The sequence below is a fragment of the Temnothorax curvispinosus genome, unplaced genomic scaffold (assembly GCF_003070985.1).
Source record: "Temnothorax curvispinosus isolate PA1 unplaced genomic scaffold, ASM307098v1 QBEX01017163.1, whole genome shotgun sequence".
Classification (NCBI taxonomy): Eukaryota; Metazoa; Arthropoda; class Insecta; order Hymenoptera; family Formicidae; genus Temnothorax; species Temnothorax curvispinosus.
In genome coordinates, this window is record NW_020226943.1 from 101,007 (window position 1) to 119,616 (window position 18,610).

General features: G+C 33.3%; 4 protein-coding genes across 5 annotated transcripts in view; all 4 read right to left on the minus strand.

Moving 5' to 3' along the window:
• The window catches only part of LOC112467330 (odorant receptor 22c-like), an 11,039-nt gene extending 5,559 nt beyond the window's left edge, over positions 1-5,480 (minus strand). Inside the window, exons 1-6 of one of the 2 annotated variants that reach the window (XM_025035925.1) lie at positions 4,730-5,479; positions 4,272-4,623; positions 2,730-2,966; positions 2,420-2,533; positions 1,865-2,020; positions 1,549-1,639 (exon numbers count right to left, since the gene is read on the minus strand). In XM_025035925.1, coding sequence (XP_024891693.1) covers positions 1,589-1,639; positions 1,865-2,020; positions 2,420-2,533; positions 2,730-2,966; positions 4,272-4,623; positions 4,730-4,986 — 1,167 coding nt within the window. In that variant the 5' untranslated portion in view covers positions 4,987-5,479 and the 3' untranslated portion in view covers positions 1,549-1,588. Of the gene's footprint in view, positions 1-1,548; positions 1,640-1,864; positions 2,021-2,419; positions 2,534-2,729; positions 2,967-4,271; positions 4,624-4,729 lie in introns of those variants that run through there. The other variant, XM_025035927.1, reaches the window with a different exon arrangement.
• Positions 5,481-7,652: 2,172 nt separating this feature from the next.
• On the minus strand, positions 7,653-10,816 carry LOC112467333 (odorant receptor 85b-like). The gene is made up of 6 exons (XM_025035930.1): positions 10,382-10,816; positions 9,945-10,290; positions 9,480-9,716; positions 8,919-9,032; positions 8,402-8,557; positions 7,653-8,178 (listed from the first exon to the last, which is right to left on the minus strand). The coding sequence occupies exons 1-6, from the start codon at positions 10,636-10,638 to the stop codon at positions 8,128-8,130; spliced, it is 1,161 nt and encodes a 386-aa protein (XP_024891698.1). The 5' UTR covers positions 10,639-10,816; the 3' UTR covers positions 7,653-8,127.
• Positions 10,817-11,882: 1,066 nt separating this feature from the next.
• Positions 11,883-14,517, minus strand: LOC112467331 (odorant receptor 4-like). The gene is made up of 6 exons (XM_025035928.1): positions 14,101-14,517; positions 13,635-13,986; positions 13,162-13,407; positions 12,854-12,967; positions 12,310-12,465; positions 11,883-12,084 (listed from the first exon to the last, which is right to left on the minus strand). Exons 1-6 carry the CDS (start codon positions 14,355-14,357, stop codon positions 12,034-12,036), a joined length of 1,176 nt encoding a protein of 391 aa, XP_024891696.1. The 5' UTR covers positions 14,358-14,517; the 3' UTR covers positions 11,883-12,033.
• Positions 14,518-16,154: 1,637 nt separating this feature from the next.
• LOC112467332 (odorant receptor 4-like) lies at positions 16,155-18,372 on the minus strand. The gene is made up of 6 exons (XM_025035929.1): positions 17,983-18,372; positions 17,529-17,874; positions 17,060-17,299; positions 16,752-16,865; positions 16,455-16,610; positions 16,155-16,220 (listed from the first exon to the last, which is right to left on the minus strand). The coding sequence occupies exons 1-6, from the start codon at positions 18,237-18,239 to the stop codon at positions 16,170-16,172; spliced, it is 1,164 nt and encodes a 387-aa protein (XP_024891697.1). The 5' UTR covers positions 18,240-18,372; the 3' UTR covers positions 16,155-16,169.
• Positions 18,373-18,610: the final 238 nt, after the last annotated feature.

An 18,610-nucleotide genomic window follows, 5' to 3' on the forward strand; every position in this document is an offset into this window, starting at 1 on the left:
TATATATATATATATATATATATATATATATATATATATATATATATATTTGATGTAGCGTTTTAGTAAATTTTTAACGCAAATAAAATTTACGATTAAATTGATTACATTATATACATACACATATATATATTAAAAATAGCGTTACCATTCATTCAGCAAGAATGTAATCAATTTAACCGTAAATTTTATTTGCGTTAAAAATCTACTAAAACGCTACATCAAATTAAAAAGATCGTTAGAGTTTATATGCATTAAAAGATAATGGTAATTCATCTCGTGCTAACGTGATAATCTTTTACGCTTTGCAGATCATAATACGTGACGTGCCTGATCATATATCGCACAGAGTGAACATAAAATGTAACGTGTGATTACCCAAGGAGAACAGAAATGTCAAAATGATATTAATTTAACGTCATATTGACCAGTAAATGTCGCAGATTTGGTCGATATGATGTTACATTGGCATCATTTTGACTTTTCTGTTCTTCTTAGGTAATTGTACTTCTACGCGTCGTAATTATAATTTATTTCTCTTTCGCTCTCTTTTTTAAGCGAGGGATAGTATTGATTTATACTTAACAGGACAAACGCTCTTTCAGGAAGGTGAAAGAACTGTGGTTTTTTTTATCTTTCTCTCTTTGTCACTCAACGTATTTGCCAATGAGGACTTTTGATGTGTATTCTGAACTGGAATATCTACATAAAGACAGGGAAGTCCTACGAGATCATCAAATGGACGCTGCCTACCAGGATCGACCAATGGAAGTATCTCATTAATTTTTTTTTCGCGTCATATGCAGCCCTCGCTTGTGTACGCACCATAACTTCTCGCAACATTGATACAAGAAGAGGGAGAACACGTAGGGTCATCTCTCCTTCCCTTGGACGTCGATGATGTAATCGTGTATTTAAATATGCAATGATTCGTGCGAACGCGAACGTGGCGACGTACACGTCCGACGTTCAGTCATATTTTAGCGCACTCCGGAAAAGTTTTCAAGTTCATGCGCTGGAGTAGCGGAGAAGCAGCGGAGAAACCCTAGTGTTACGAAAATCTCGCATGCATGGCAGTTTGCAGCGCATTGGTGCAGGATAATATTTATATTTATAGTGGTAATATTTATATAAAATCAACTAGTGCGTAGAATGCATAGGCAAAAATGCATATGTGTAGAATGTGTTCATATGCGCATAAATATATTTGAAGAGTACAGAAATTGTGTCCTACAGAAGCTATAGAAGTACATTATATAATTTTTCTCAAACTAGCAAGAAGAATGTCATGACTTTTATGTTACAATTTTCTGTTTATAGTTATTAACTATGTATATTACGTTGATGTCTAGAAGTATAGATTTAAAAAATATTTATGTGTGTGTGTGTGTGTGTACATGTACGTACATCCTACACACATACATACATATATATACATATATACAATAATATATGTATACGTATGTATATATGTATATACGTATGTATATACTGTGTCCTAATATGTTTTCTTAATTAGAAAAATCAACAGATATGATCTTGTTTACTTGGTGACTAATATTTAGGAAAGATATACATTACGACGCGCTTATTTCATTGCCAGCAGTACCGATAAATACGATCCCGAAGCTTTTATGATCTACAAAAATGTTGCCCCGGTTAGCGATAAAGAACAACATATGTGAAAAAATTTATATACTAGAAAGATTTACTTCAAACGATAATAATTATTCGCTATATACAAATGTATGTTAAATACCAGAAATATTATGGTAGATAACAGAAACATAGGTAATTATGTCATTGCACTTAAAAGTTTTAATTAAGATGTTTTCTTTTTATAATTATTTTGTACGTATCTTACAGTTGTGAAGTATTCTAAGGAGAGAACAGCCATCTTGCCCGCTGTAAACTGCAATTGTCTTTGCGATCTTAAAATTATAAATAATAGAACCCGCCTATCTTTAGCTTTCATGTCATACCAAGCGGAATTGTACGCTGCGTTTCCGATCGCTTTGCTCTATAAAAATAAAATTAATAACAGAAAGAATTCTATAGTATTGCATTTTATAATATTAGTTCTAACAACAAACACACACGGAAAGAACGGTTTTGCTGAATTGTCTAAAACTTTAGCTTAATACAGAAACTGTGGATGGAACTGAAAATAATTTTGTTGCACTATCAAAATAATTATAGTAGGTCGCTGATCAGTATGATGATAATACTGTAAAAAAATTTTTGGCATTTTAGCAATCAGTTTGAGTGCTCTACATAATTATTTTGATAGTGCAACAAAATTATTTTCAGTTCTGTATCAAGCTAAATTTTTAGATTCAGCAAAACCGTTTTTTCCGTGCAGGGAATATATACATGTCTTTTTTATTGTTATCACATTAATCTTTTTTCCGTTGCTAACCTTATTGCTTAGATATTCTCCAGAGAAGCAAAATATAAACGCTTCGAGATTTGTTACAGCGTAAAATAAAAGAGACCTCACTATTTTTACACTGGCATTGGGACTTCCGATTGCCTGCAATGTTAAAACAGAATTGCAAATGAACATATTTACGCATGAAAAGTTAAAAATGAAATTAATAAATTTATTAAAATGATATATGTATACATAATCGAGATTAATGCATGAAAAGTTAACTCATGTAATTGACTCTAAAATGGAGAGAGAGAATACATATTTTTATATTTAAAATTATAATAAGTTTACTCACGGTTACAACAAGAAATCCTATTGAGCAAATCATCACCGTATTTGATAAGAATTGCACCAAAGCGATATATGAATAGAGATTTTCAATGTTCTCTGAGAGGTTAATGATTTTTTGATGTTTCCGAACAATCTTCGTAATGACAGTAACGAATGAGTCATGTGTTTTCTCGTTATCTTTAGATCCAACTTCTTTCAACCAACAAATCAGGATGTTTATTTGACTGCCCACGTGTAGAGTCTATTAAATCAAACGTGATTACAATTGTTTACTTTACCTATAAAGACCAGGAATGTTATAAGAAATAATTTTTAAAAAATGCACATTGGCGAATTAGAATCTGATATACGTATTTAATTTTTCTTGAATTTACAGTCTGACATTTATATAGATAATTTGTTGTGTTATTATTTATGAATATAATTACACAGTAAAAAATCGTGTGTACATAGCGGTCCATATGTTAAAATTTTCTTGTGTCACCAAGATTTGATTATAATTATTATTTCAATATAAAAATAACATACAACAGCTATGTTATTTTTTCTTTAACATTTTCGTGTGTTACATTTATGTCAACGTGATAACTTAACACTATGTCATTTAAAAATTAAATATTATTTTGAGTTTTTTTAACACAATTACTTTAAAAAATCAACACGTCTTAAAGTTATTTTAACACATAAACAAAAATTAAACGTAAATTTTCAAGTAATTGTAAACTTTGACATACAAAATAATTAAATTTACTAAAATTAAATGTTTTTATTACACATAATTTAAATAAAATAATTAAGGCTCCTGGTCCCTGAGCCGAGAACTCTGCGTTGACGGTAGCGCCGTACCGTCGCGGCAGAAATAAGAACTCTCTCCTCTCACTCTCTCCAATGGAGAATTTTGTCTTGTGACATGTTGACAACCTTATTTTAAGTTGCGGTATATTTCTTTATTATTTGCTCTGTACTTGTGCTCTAACGTTTAACGTATTCGTAAAACTCGTAAAATTGACCGTATGGTAAGATTTGCAAGAAATATATATGCGGAAGGAACATTCACCACTCCTTTCGATAGTCGTCAAACGGCTTGTTTTCCGTATGTTTAGGCTTCGTTTTATGGCTGTTTGTTTATTGTCGAGGGAAAAGGATAGTATCCGGTCAATTTTTGAAGTGTGCTGAAACGATCTGTCGTGATTTTTTATTGAAATGTCTTTTTATTTCGGAGAATACCGCAACTTAAAATTAGGTGTTTTCCTCGCCTCGATAGTAAAAATCCAATATGGCCGCGGTGACTACCCAGGAGCCTTAATATCATGTGTTAATATAACTTAAAAAATAAAGTCAAAAGAACAAATATAAATGTAAAGTATAGTGTTAATTAATTAACACTTCTAATTTCACTTCTAATTTGTCAACAAGTAACACATGATGAATGAGTCATTTTAACTTAAAATTTAGAGTGGACTTGCATTCATGTAAAAAATGTTAAAATTATGTTTTATTTTTTACTGTGTATATATTGCATATAATACTTGTTTATGCAGGTTACCAGAGTTAGAAACAACGCGTTGAATAAACCAGTGCTCCAACTGCACACTGCTACGGAAAGGAGTTGCGTAGCTAATACCAGTCTGTACTTGCGTTGCGTGTCTATAACGAAGGGGTATTCCATTTTAAAAATGAGAGGCAGTTCAAGCGTTCGATCGGTGACGTCGACATGGAACGATGCCAGGAGAATGCCAATGACGTATGCAGACGTGGTTATTGTCTGAAGAATAATTAATCCATTGCTAATACGACTCGATAGTTTCGCTTTCCTTGCCGTTTCGCGCAACTCAATGCCAGTGTTATCGCAATCATTCCAGTCTTTTGCCATCATCGTCAAGATTTCAAGAAATTTCCTACAAACGATCAAATATTTTGAGATAGTTACTGCATATTTTCAGAATGTTATTATCTTTTTTTTTTACAAAGTTCTAATGGTTTAATTTATTAAATGTCTCTTACCGCTGTTTCAACCAGAGAGTGAAGAGTCTAGTGAACAGTTTTATAACCGCCAAGAAGCTACTCACACAATCCATCAAGTTGAAAAGGTTATGCAAACGAAAATGCATTACAAAGTACAGGCAATGACCGAATTCAGTAATTCCTATAATTATCATCCAAAACACTCTGTTGAGTAGTGCGCATGATATACCTGGCCAGTAACCGAACATGATCAGCATGAGTTGTAGCGTGCGATTGATCGTACGTTTACTCGTCATAATCTTTTTTTCTAGTATTGTCTATGTACAAGCCCGGGCACCAAATTCTGTTAGAAACACTCTCGTGGAAGTATAAGAAACATATGCTCTCGCTCAAATGATGTTCTCCAACCACAGTTTGATGTGTGTTGTGGAACATTTGCGTGAAGACTGAAAAATTCTAGGGGCATTGTGAAGTAAATATCTCCGTTAAGCAACTGATCAATAGCAGTTGCTCATTAAATATTTTTATTCTGCTGTGTGCACCCTAAGAAGAAATAGCCTTTTGCAATTTAAAAAAAAAGAGAGCGAACAGAGTGGTCTTGCGTTTTCTCTGCTGACAATGCACTCGTGAATAATTTGCTTAAATATGTAATGATCTATACGTGGCGATGTGCGTATATCCAGTGCGTATATCAAGTCACATCCAGTGATAATTGAAAAAGTTTTAAGATCTAGAGAACAGAAAAGAGATTCTCGAGAGAAAAAGCCAAAGGAAATGGCCAGGTAATTGCGCAAAACACCGTGCACAAATGTCATTAAACTGTTATAATGTCTTAACTTCTTAGAATTTCTTTAATGTGAGTCGCTCACTGCGCATTTCCGCGACTTATTTGCTTTAATAATTCAGAGTACCGAGTACCATATGAAACATATTGCGTACTGTACGCGATTGCATATCTAAAATTATATTTGCCCTTAGGTCACGGTAAAAGGTATGAGATGTAAGGCATAGAGCAAAGGAAAAAATAAAATTATTAAAAATAACGTAGTATTCTTTTTTGTGAAATACTTTTAATACCTTTGTATCAAATTATAACTGTTATACGTTTCACCACTGATTAAGCCAGAAAATGACTGAAGCTACATAAATTAAAAAAAAAATTGGTTAAAAGTTGTACTTAATTGTCATACATTAGAAAAATCGATCGTGTATGAGAGCATAATAAAATATCGATAATGAAAAAAGTGGCCAAGATGGTAATCCAAATCAGTCTACAGAATGAAGTGTACAGTGAGTCCGGCAATATTGCAAAAATAAGAAGCGGAAATTCTATATATAGATCGGTCGATGGTGTTCTATACTTTTTTTGTTTCCATTTTTTTTATCCGTATAAAATTGTATTATTTATGACAAGTGCATTTCGCACGCATTGCAACTTACCAAAGTTAAGAGCAAGGCGTTCAGTAGACCCGTTCCACAATCGGACATAATCAGATGCACGAATTGCATGGTCAATAGCGTTTTATACATGCGTTTTGTGTTTATGTCGACAGGAAGCTTCACCTTTAAGAGAAGACGTAATTCGGATTGATTGGCAACGTCGACGTCAGCCAAAAAGGTGCCAATACTATACGCAACGATCGTCAACGTGTGAAAAATGAACATCTCATTAGTGATACGGTCTGCTAATTTGGCTAGTATGCGCAATTGTTCCAATCTTCTGTTATCATCGTCAAGATCTTGATGAATTTTCTAGAAATTATTTATTGGTATCATAAATAATTCCACCACCTGTATATGCTGTAACACACAGAAGTTGTTAGACAGAAGCTTATATAGAGAAGCATATTACAAAGCATTTCTATAGTTAAATTAACATTTATATATTTTTGTTTTTAATTTCTATATAAACTATATTCTATTTTTGTTATTCTCATATATTCGAAAGAAGTAAAAAAAGTATGCACTTATCGACAAAATTTTTAAAAATAGCAAATATTTTTAAATGTTTAAATATTTTCTTATTTATATATATATTAATTATAATATAGATGCACTAAATATATAGAAGATATCGACAGAGAATTATGTTGGGTATCGTTTATTCGTCGAATTATTGTTGAGTAATACATATGCAAATTATATATAATATATATATATATTAAGGATAGCGTTACTTACCGTTCATTCAGCAAGAATGTAATCAATTTAATCGTAAATTTATTTGCGTTATAAATCTACTAAAACGGTACATCAAATTAAAAAAATCGTTAGAGTTTATATGCATTAAAAGATAACGGTAATGGCAAAATTCATCTCGTGCTAACGTGATAATCTTTTACGCTTTGCAGATCATAATACACGACGTGCCTGATCATATATCGCACAGAGTGAACTTTAAATAATGTAACGTGTGATTACCCAAGGAGAACAGAAATGTCAAAATGATATTAATTTAACGTCATATTGACCAGTAAATGTCGCAGTTTGGTCGATATGATGTTAAATTGGCATCATTTGGACTTTTTTGTTCTTCCTAGGTAATTGTACTTCTACGCGTCGTAATTATAATTTATTTCTCTTTTGCTCTCTTTTTTAAGCGAGGGATAGTATTTATTTATACTTAACAGGACAAACGCTTTTTCAGGAAGGTGAAGGAACTGTGTTCTTTTTTTATCTTTCTCTCTTTGTCACTCAACGTATTTGCCAATGAGGACTTTTGATGTGTATTCTGAACTTGAATATCTACGTAAAGACAGGGAAGTTCTACGAGATCATCAAATGGACGCTGCCTACCAGGATCGATCAATGGGAGTATTATCTCATTAAATTTTTTTTTGCGTCGTATGCAGCCCTCGCTTGTATACGCTTACCGTAGCTTCTCACAACATTGATACAAGATGAGGGAGAACACGTAGGGTCCTGCCCTTGTCATTTTTCCTCGAGCGCGGTGATGTAATCGCGTATTTAAATATGCAATGATTCGTGCGAACGCGATCGCGGCGACGTGCACGGCCGACAGTCAGTCGTATTTCAGCGTACTTCGGAAAAGTTTCGAACCTCATGCACCGGAGCAGTGGAGAAACAGTGAAGAAACCCAACCGTTACGAAAGTATGTGCGTTTTCTCGCATGCAATTCGCAGCGTATCTGTGTGCGATGGTGATATTTACAAGAAATCAACAACATAGAGTGCATAAGCAAAATAACATGTGCAGCGGTGACCAATGTGTTCATATGCACGGAAATTTATTTGGAGGATTAAAAAGCTGTGTTCTACACAAAAACCGTATAGGTACACATATTTCGGCTCACACTAGCGAAAAGAATATCACGATTTTTATGTTACGGTTTTCATTATATCAGTTATTAACTGTGTATATTACGTTGATCTAAAGGTATACATTTAAAAAAATATTTATTATGTATATCAAGGCGTTTATTTCATTGCCAGCAATACTGATAAATACGATCCCGAGGCCTTCATGATCTATAAAAATGTTGTCCTTATTAGCGATAAAGAACAATGTGCATTATTATGATATGTGAAAAAATTTATATGCTAGAAAAATCTACATTAAATAATAATAATATTATTCGCTAGGTCAAATATCAGATATATTATGATAAATAACAAAAATATAGGTAATAATTATTGTACATAAAAGTTTCAATTAAGATATGTTTTTTTGAATAATTATTACGTATCTTACAGTTGTGAAGTATTCGAAGGAGAGAACAGCCATCTTGCCCGCTGTAAACTGCAATTGCCTCTGCGATCTTAAAATGATAAACAATAGAACCCGACTATCCTTAGCTTTCATATCATACCAAGCAGAATTGTACGCTGCGTTTCCGATCGCTTTGCTCTATAAAAATAAAATTAGTAACAGAAAGAATTCTACAATATTTTTCTTCTACAATATATTTCTCTATACATTAATATTAGTTACAACAAGCACAGGAATATCTACATGTTTCTTTTATTATTACTTGAGATCACAGAGGCGCGCTACGCGCGTGCTATTTAGCTTTAATATTTTACTGTTACTATTACACTTTTACCACACAACTGTCAAAATATGCCATGACAGCCGCTCATGAAGTAAGCGCAACGTGAAAATTAATCGGCATCGTGGAAAAGCAACAACAATACTTCGATAGATTCGAGTAAATGATCGATGAAATGCTCTTTTTAAAAGTGGATCACAGTAATCTTTTTTTGCTAACCTTATTGCTAAGATATTCTCCAGCGAAGCAAAATATAAACGCTTCGAGATTAGTTATAGTGTAAAATAAAAGAGACCTCACAATTTTTTCAGTGGCGTCGGGGCTTCCGATAGCCTGCAATGTTGAAACAGAATGAAAACACATTCATGCATGGAAAATTATAAATAGTAATTTAGATAATCATAATAAATTAATTAACACTATGCGGACACTGTGGGCGGACTTTTAAGGCATAGTCGATTTTATATTTATGATTTTCACAGGAATGGCAGCGCTTGCGAAGCGAATTGCAACAGTTCCGGCTTATGTAAATATAGAAATCACTTTTTGAAACCGTATAATACACGAATTTTTATAGATTTTTTTGTAACAGAAACGTTTTTCAGAACCCTTCATTCTTAAAAGTCCTAGGGTGTCCGAGTGAGTGCTCCAAAAACACAGTGTCCGCGCAGTGTTAATATGATACATACAAAGATCAAAGTATAAACAACAAACCAAAGTGACTGACTCGAAAGTAGAGAACACATATTTTTACATTTGAAATTTAATAAGTTTACTTACGGTTACAGTGAGAAATCCCAATGAGCAAATCATTACCATATTTGATGTGAATTGCAACAAAGCGATATATGAATAAAGATTTTCAATGTTCTCCGAGAGGTTGATAATTTTTTGATGTTTCCGAACAATTTTTATCATGGTAGTAACGAATGAGTCATGCGTTATCTCGATATCTTTAGATCCGACTTCCCTCAACCAGCAAAGCAGGATGTTTATTTGACTGCCCACGTGTAGAGTCTATAAATCAAAATTCTGTTATTTATGACAACGTGATTACAATTATATATTTTATCTATAAAAATGGGAATAATAATGCACGCGTGCGAATTAAAAACTGAAATAAATTGGTATTCAATTTTTCTCAAATTTGCAGCCTAACATTTATATGGATCATTTGACATGGGCACTAATTATGAATATAATTATATTTTGCTCACGATACTTGCTTATGTAGGTGCAGGTTACCAGAGTCAGAAACAAGGCGTTGAATAAACCAGCTCCCCAACTGCCCACCATCACGAAAATGAGTTGCGTAGCTAATACCAGTCTGTACTTTCGTTGCGTGTCTATAACGAAGGGGTATTCCATTTTTAAAATAAGAGGCAGTTCAGCCGTTTGATCGGTGACGTCGGCATCGGCCAGGATAATGCCAATGACGTATGCAAGCGAGGCGATTGTATGAAGAATAATTATTCCATTGCAAATATAACTCGATAGTTTTGCTTTCCTTGCCGTTTCGCGCAACTCAACGCCAGTGTTATCATAATCATTCCAGTCTTCTGCCGTCATCGTTAAGATTTCGAAAAATGTCCTACAAACGATCAAGTATTTCGAGATAGCTATTGCATATTTTTAGAATGGTATTATCCTTTTCTTTACAAAATTTATTAAGTGTTTCTTACCGCTGTTTCAACCAGAAAATAAAGAGCCTAAAAGACATTTTTATAAATGCCAAGAAGCTACTCAAACAATCCATCAAGTCGAAAAGATTAAGGAAACGAAAATGCATTGCAAGGTACTGGCAATGAAAGTATTCAGTAATTGCTAGTGTTATCATCCAAAACATTCTGTAGAATAGCACGCATGATATACCTGGCCAGTAACCGAACATGGTCAGCATGAGTTCGACCGTGCGATTGAGCGTACGTCTACTCGTCATAATCTTTTTCTCTAGTATTGTCTATGTACAAGCCCGGACACCAAGAAACACCACTATTAGAAACGCCCTCGTCGAAATAGAACATATGCTCTCGCTCAAATGTTATTTTCCAACCACATGTTGATGAACGTTGTGGAAAATTTGCATGTAGACTGGCAAATTCTAGGAGCATTGTGAGGTAAATATCTCCGTTAGGCAATTGATCAATAGCAGTTGCTCATTAAATATTATTATCCTGCTGTGTGCACCCTAAGAAGAAATAGCCTCTTGCAATTTAAAAAAAAAGAGAGCGAACAGAGTGGTCGTACGTTTCCTCCGCTAACAATGCACGATCGTGAATAATTTGCTTAAATACGTAATGATCTATACGCGGCGACATGCGTATATCCAGTGGCCAGTCGCATCTAGTAATCTTCGAAAAAGTTTCAAGACTTAGAGGACAGATAAAAAATTCGAGGGGAAAAACTAAAGAAAATGGTCAGGTGATTGCACAATAAACAGTGCAAAAAACGTCGTTAAACTGTCATAATGTCTTAACTTCTTAGAATTTCTTTCATGTGAGTCGCTCACTGCGCATTTGCGCGACTTATTTGCTTTAATAATGTAGAGTACCATATGAAACATTGTAGACCGTACGCGATTGTATACTAAAATTATATTTGCCCTAAGGTCTCAATAAAATTAAAAAGTTTGAGATGTAGGCATATAGCGAAGAAAAATATAAAATTATCAAGTATCGTGTGTGTAAATCACTCGTACGACTCTTCCAGTTCTCGATACTTGTGATCTACCAACCTCTTTCATATAAATGTAGAAGTTCAGCATACTTTGCAAAAAGTTTTTGAAGTTCATTCGTTAGGACAGTGGAAAAGCAGCGGTGAAATCGAAGTGTTACGAAAGCATATGAGTTATCTCGCATACATGGCTATCAGCAGTGCATCTATGTATGGGGGGGTGTGGTGGTATTTAACAAAAATTAACAAGTGCTTAGAGTATTTAGATAAATATGCCATGGCTTAAATATAAAATGTGTTTATGTGAGCGGATTTATTTAAAGGATTGAGAATCTGTGTCACAGACAGTAGCCGCAGAAGAACAAAGTTCTTCACACGAAAAGAATATTACGATTTTTGTGTTGTAATTTTTTGTATACAGATAGTAATTATGCATATTACGTTGGTCTAGAAGTATACATTTAAAAAATATTTATGTGTGTGTATATATATACATACATTCTACATACATACATATATATATATATATACAATAATATATATGTATACGTATGTATATACTGTGTCCTAATATGGTTTTTTAATTAGAGAAATCAACAGATATGATTTTGGTTCGTTACTTGACGACTATTATTTAGGAAGGATATATATTACGGCGCGCTTATTTCATTGCCAGCAGTACTGATAAATACGATCCCGAAGCTTTCATAATCTACAAAAATGTTGCCCTCATTAGCGATAAAGAACAATATATGTGAAAAAATTATATGCTAGAAAGATTTACTTCAAACGATAATAATTATTTGTTATGTACAAATGTATGTTAAATACCAGAAATATTATGGTAGATAACAAAAACATAGGTAACTATGTCATTGCACTTAAAAGTTTCAATTAAGATGTTTTTTTTTAAATAATTATTAATTACGTATCTTACAGTTGTGAAGTATTCTAAGGAGAGAACAGCCATCTTGCCCGCTGTAAACTGCAATTGCCTTTGCGATCTTAAAATTATAAACAACAGAACCTGCCTATTTTTAGCTTTCATGTCGTACCAAGCGGAATTGTACGCTGCGTTTCCGATCGCTTTGCTCTATGAAAAAAAAATTAATAACAGAAAGAATTTTATAGTATTGCTCTTTATAATATTAGTTTTAATAACAAACACACACGGAAAGAACGGTTTTGCTGAAGTATCTAAAAATTTACCTTGATACAAAAATTAAAATAATTTTGTTGCACCATCCAAATAATTATAGTAGGTCACTGATCAGTATGATGATAACGCTGTAAAAAATTTTGGCATTTTAGCAATCAGTTGAGTACTCTACATAATTATTTTGATGGTGCAACAAAATTATTTTCAGTTCTGTATCAAGATAAATTTTTAGATACTGCAGCAAAACCGTTCTTTCCATGTAGGGAATATCTTATACATGTTTCTTTTATTATTATTATCACGGTAATCTTTCGTTGCTAACCTTTTTGCTCAGATATTCTCCAGCGAAGCAAAATACAAATGCTTCAAGGCTTGTTACAATGTAAAATAAAATAGACCTCGTTATTTGTTTACTGGCGTCGGGGCTTCCGATTGCCTACAATGTTGGAACATAATTGAAAACGAACACATTTATGCATGAATAAAGTTGTAAATAAAAATAATAAATTAATTAAAATGATACAGGTATGTATACATAATAGAGATTAATGCATAAAAAGTTAACTCATGTAATTTACTCTAAAATGGAATATATATTTTTACATTTAAAATTATAACAAGTTTACTCACGGTTACAACGAGAAATCCTAATGAGCAAATCATCACCGTATTTGATATGAATAGCACCAAAGCGATATATGAATAGAGATTTTCAATGTTCTCTGAGAGATTAATAATTTTTTGATGTTTCCGAACAATCTTCGTAATGACAGTAACGAATGAGTCATGCCGGTCATGCGTTTTCTCGATATCTTTAGATCCAACTTCTCCCAACCAGCAAATCAGGATGTTTATTTGACTGCCCACGTGTAGAGTCTATAAATCAAACGTGATTACAATTGCTTAATTTACCTATAAACATTAGGAATGTTATAGAAAATAATTTTTACAAAATGCACATCGGCAAATTAGAATCTGATATACGTATTTAATTTTTCTCGAATTTACAGTCTAACATTTATATAGATAATTTGTTGTAGGTTATTAATTATGAATATAATTATATATTGCTTATAATACTTGTTTATGCAGGTGCAGGTTACCAGAGTTAAAAACAACGCGTTGAATAAATTAGCACTCCAACTGCACATTGCTACGGAAAGGAATTGCGTAGCTAATACCAGTCTGTATTTGCGTTGCGTATCTATAACGAAGGGGTATTCCATTTTAAAAATTAGAGGCAGTTCAACTGTTCGATCGGTGACGTCGACGTCGAACGACGCCAGGAAAATGCCAATGACGTATGCAAGCGTGGCCATTGTCTGAAGAATAATTATTCCATTGCCAATACGACTCGATAATTTCGCTTTCCTTGCCGTTTCGCGCAACTCAACGCCAGTGTTATCGCAATCACTCCAGTCTTTTGCCATCATCGTTAAGATTTCGAAAAATGTTCTATAAACGGTCAAGTTAATTAAGTATTTCGAGATAGCTACTGTATATTTTCAGAATGTTATTATCCTTTCTTTTACAAAGTACTAATGGTTTAATTTATTAAATGTCTCTTACCGCTGTTTCAACCAGAAAATTAAGAGCTTAGAGAACAGTTTTATAAACGCCAAAAAGCTACTCAAACAATCCATCAAGTTGAAAAGGTTATGGAAACGAAAATGCATTACAAAGTACTGGCAATGAAAGTATTCAGTAATTGCTAGCGTTGTCATCCAAAACATTCTGTAGAATAGCACGCATGATATACCTGGCCAGTAACCGAACATGATCAGCATGAGTTGCATCATGCGATTGATCGTACGTCTAGTCGTCATAATCTTTATCTCTAGTATTGTCTATGTAAAAGCCCGGACACCAAATTCCACTGTAAGAAACACTCTCGTCGAAATAAAACATATGTTCTCGCTCAAATGATATTCTCCAACCACAGTTTATGAACGTTGTGGAAAATTTGCGTGAAGACTGGCAATTTCTAGGAGCATTGTGAAGTAAATATCTCCGTTAAGCAATTGATCAATAGCAGTTGCTCATTAAATATTATTATCCTGCTGTGTGCACCCTAAGCAGAAATAGCCTCTTGCAATTTAAAAAGAAAGAGGGAGCGAACAGAGTGGTCGTGCGTTTTCTCCGCTAATTTGCTTAAATACGTAATGATCTATACGCGGCGTATAGATGCCACTGGATATGCGTATATCCAGTGGCAAGTTGCATTTAATGATCTTTGAAAAGGTTTCAAGATCTAGAGGACAGAAAAAAATTCGAGGGAAAAAGCTAAAAGAAAATGGCTAGGTGATTGCACAATAAACAGTGCAAAAAATGTCGTTAAACTGTTATAATGTCTAAACTTCTTAGAATTTTTTTTATGTGAGTCGCTCACTACGCATTTGCGCGACTTATTTACTTTAATAATTTAGAGTACCATATGAAACATTGTGTACCGTACGCGATTGCATACTAAAATTATATTTGCCCTAAGGTATCAGTAAAATATATGAGACATGAGGCATAAAGCAAGGGAAAATATATTGTAAAATTATTAAGTATCGTGGATGTATATTACTCGTACGACTCTTCGAGTTCTCGATGCTTGTGATATATCAATCTCTCTCACATAAATGAAGAAGTTCATCATACTCCGGAAAAAGTTTTGAAGAGCACCTGTCAAAAGATATCTTTTATGTGAGACATTCACAATTCACATATTATATAATTAAAAATAACGTAGTATCTTTTTCTGTGAAATACTTTTAATACCTTTGTATCAATTTATAATTGTTATACGTCTCACTATTGATTAATCTAGAAAATGATGAATTAAAAAAAATTGGTTAAAACTCGAAGTTACACTTGAGTCATACATGAGAAAAATTGATCGCGTACGGTTGAGTGCATAAGATAATGAAAAGATTGGCCAAGATAGTAATCGTTTAAAGCTGTCACAGAATGAAATGTACAGTAAGTCCGGCAATATTTCCAAAATAAGAAGTGGAAATTCTATAGATGGATTGATGGTGTTCATATAGGAATTTGTTCTATACTTTTTTGGTTTCCACTTTTTTATATCTGTCCACTGACTTTTTTTTTTTAAATCTATTGTTACTAAAGTGTCAGATGTTATCAAATTGCAGAAAGCCGATCGGTAATGGTGTCTATCAAATTGACTGAAATTTGATATGATAGATTTTTTTTAAACAGCGAAAAAAAGAAACCCAACCATTACGAAAGTATGTGAGTTTTCTCGCATGCAATTCGCAGCGTATCTATGTGCGATGGTGATAATTACAAGAAATAAATAAGTGCATAAAGTGCATAAGCAAAAATGCGTGTGCAGTCATGCGCGCATTTATCGATAAAAGTGCGTTCAGAATACGGGCCAATGTGTTTATATGCACGAAAATTTATTTGGAGGATTAAAAACCTATGTTCTACACAAAAGCCGTATAGATACACATAGTTTGGCCCACACTAGCGAAAGGAATATCGCGACTTCTGTATTACAGTTTTCTATATCAGTTAGTAACTGTGTATATTACATTAGTCTAAAAGTATACATTAAAAAAATATTTATTATGTATATATATATATATATATATATATATATATACACATGATGGATATTAAGGCGTTCATTTCATTGCCAGCAGTACTGACAAATACGATCCCGAAGCCTTCATGATCTGTAAAAATGTTGTCCTCATTAGCGATAAAAAATAATATTGTACATTATGATATATATATGTAAAGAAATTTATATCCTAGGAAAACCTACTTTAAAATATATTAATATTATTATTCGCTATGTTAAATACCAGAAATATTATGATCGATAACAAAAATATAGGTAACTATGGCATAGTATATATAAAAGTTTTAATTAAGATATGTTTTTTTATAATTATCACGTATCTTACAGTTGTGAAGTATTCTAAAGAAAGAACAGCCATCTTGCCCGCTGTAAGTTGCAATTGCCTTTGCGATCTTAAAATTATAAACAATAGAACCCGACTGTCCTTAGCTTTCATATCGTACCAAGCAGAATTGTACGCTGCGTTTCCTATCGCTTTGCTCTATAAAAATAAAATTAATAACAGAAAGAATTCTACAGTATTTCTTTAATATACATATAATATATTAGTTGTACAACAAACATAGGAATATCTACGTGTCTCTTTTATTAATATCACATTAATCTTTTTTTTGTTGCTAACCTTATTGCTTAGATATTCTCCAGCGAAGCAAAATATAAATGCTTCGAGATTTGTTACAGCGTAAAATAAAAGCGACCTCACTATTTTTTCACTGGCATCGGGACTTCCGATTGCCTGCAATGTTGAAACAGAATTGAAAATGAACATATTTACGTATAAAAAGTTAAAAATGAAAATAATAAATTAATTAAAACGATATATGTATACATAATAAAGATTAATGCATGAAAAGTTCGCTCATGTAATTGACTCTAAAGTGGTATACATATTTTTATATTTGAAATTTTAATATTAATATGTTTACTCACAGTTACTATCAGAAATCCCAATGAGCAAATCATGACCGTATTTGATGTGAATTGCAGCAAGGCTATGTACGAATAAAGATTTTCAATTTTTTCTGAGAGATTGATAATACTTTGATGTTTCCGGATAATTTTTGCCATGCCAGTGAAGAATGATTCATTCGTTCTATTATTAATGTCCTTATATCCGACTTCCGTCAACCAGCAAAGCAGGATGTTTATTTGACTGCCCACGTGGAGAGTCTAGAAATCAAAACTCTGTCATTTATGACAACGTGATTACAATTATATATTTTTATCTATAAAGATAGGAATAAAAATGCACGCATGCGAATTAAAAACTGAAATAGATTGATATTCAATTTTTCTCGAATTTGCAGCTTAACATTTATATGGATTAATTGACATGGGCACTAATTATAAATATAATTATATTTTGCTCACGATACTTGCTTATGTAGGTGCGGGTTACCAGAGTTAGAAACAAGGCGTTGAATAAACCAGCTCCCCAACTGCACACCATCACGAAAACGAATTGCGTAGCTAATACCAGTCTGTACTTGCGTTGCGTGTCTATACCGAAGGGATATTCCATTTTCATCATGAGTGGCAGTTCAGCTGTTGGATCTGTGACGTCGGCATCGGCTAAGAGAATGCCAACGACGTATGCAAACGCGGCGATTGTATGAAGAATAATTAATCCATTACAAATACGACTCGATAGTTTCGCTTTCCTTGCCGTTTCGCGCAACTCAACGTCAGTGTTATCACAATCTTTCCAATCTTCCGCTGTCATCGTTAAGATTTCGATAAATTTTCTACAAACGATCGAGTGTTTCGAAATAATTGTAGCACATTTCCGCAATGTTATTTTTGCCTTTCTTTACAAAATTTTCCAACAGTTAATTTTTTCAAGTGGCCCTTACCGCTGTTTTAACGAGAAGATCATGAGTTTAACGGTCAGTTTTACATGCGCCAAGAAGCTACTCAAACAGTCCATCAAGTCGAAAAGATTGTCGAAATGAAAATGTGTTACAAAGTACCGGTAGTGCAAGAATTGATTAATGGCTAACGTAATCATCCAAAACACTCTGTAGAGTAGTACGCATGATATACCTGGCCAGACACCGAACATAGTCAGCATAAGTTCTACCGTGCGATTAATCGTACGTTTACTCGCCATAATTTCTTTCTCTGCTGTTGTTTATGTACAAGCCAGGGCATCAAAACCTGGAGATACTCTTGTCACTGTATATAGAACATATGCTTTCACTGAAATTATATTCTTCAACCACAGTTTGATGTACGTTGTTGAAAACTTGCGTATAGACTGGAAGATTCTAGGGTCGTAAAGTAAATATCTCCCTTAGGCGAATGATCAATGGCAGTTGCTCATTAAATATTTTTATCTTACTGTGTGCGCAGTACCACAAAGAAGTAGTTCTTGTAATTTAAAAAAAAAAAGAGCGATCAGAGTCTTTTTTGCGTTCTGTCCACCGCTGACGATGTGAATAATTTGCTTAAATATGTAATGATCTATACGTGGAGGTGTAT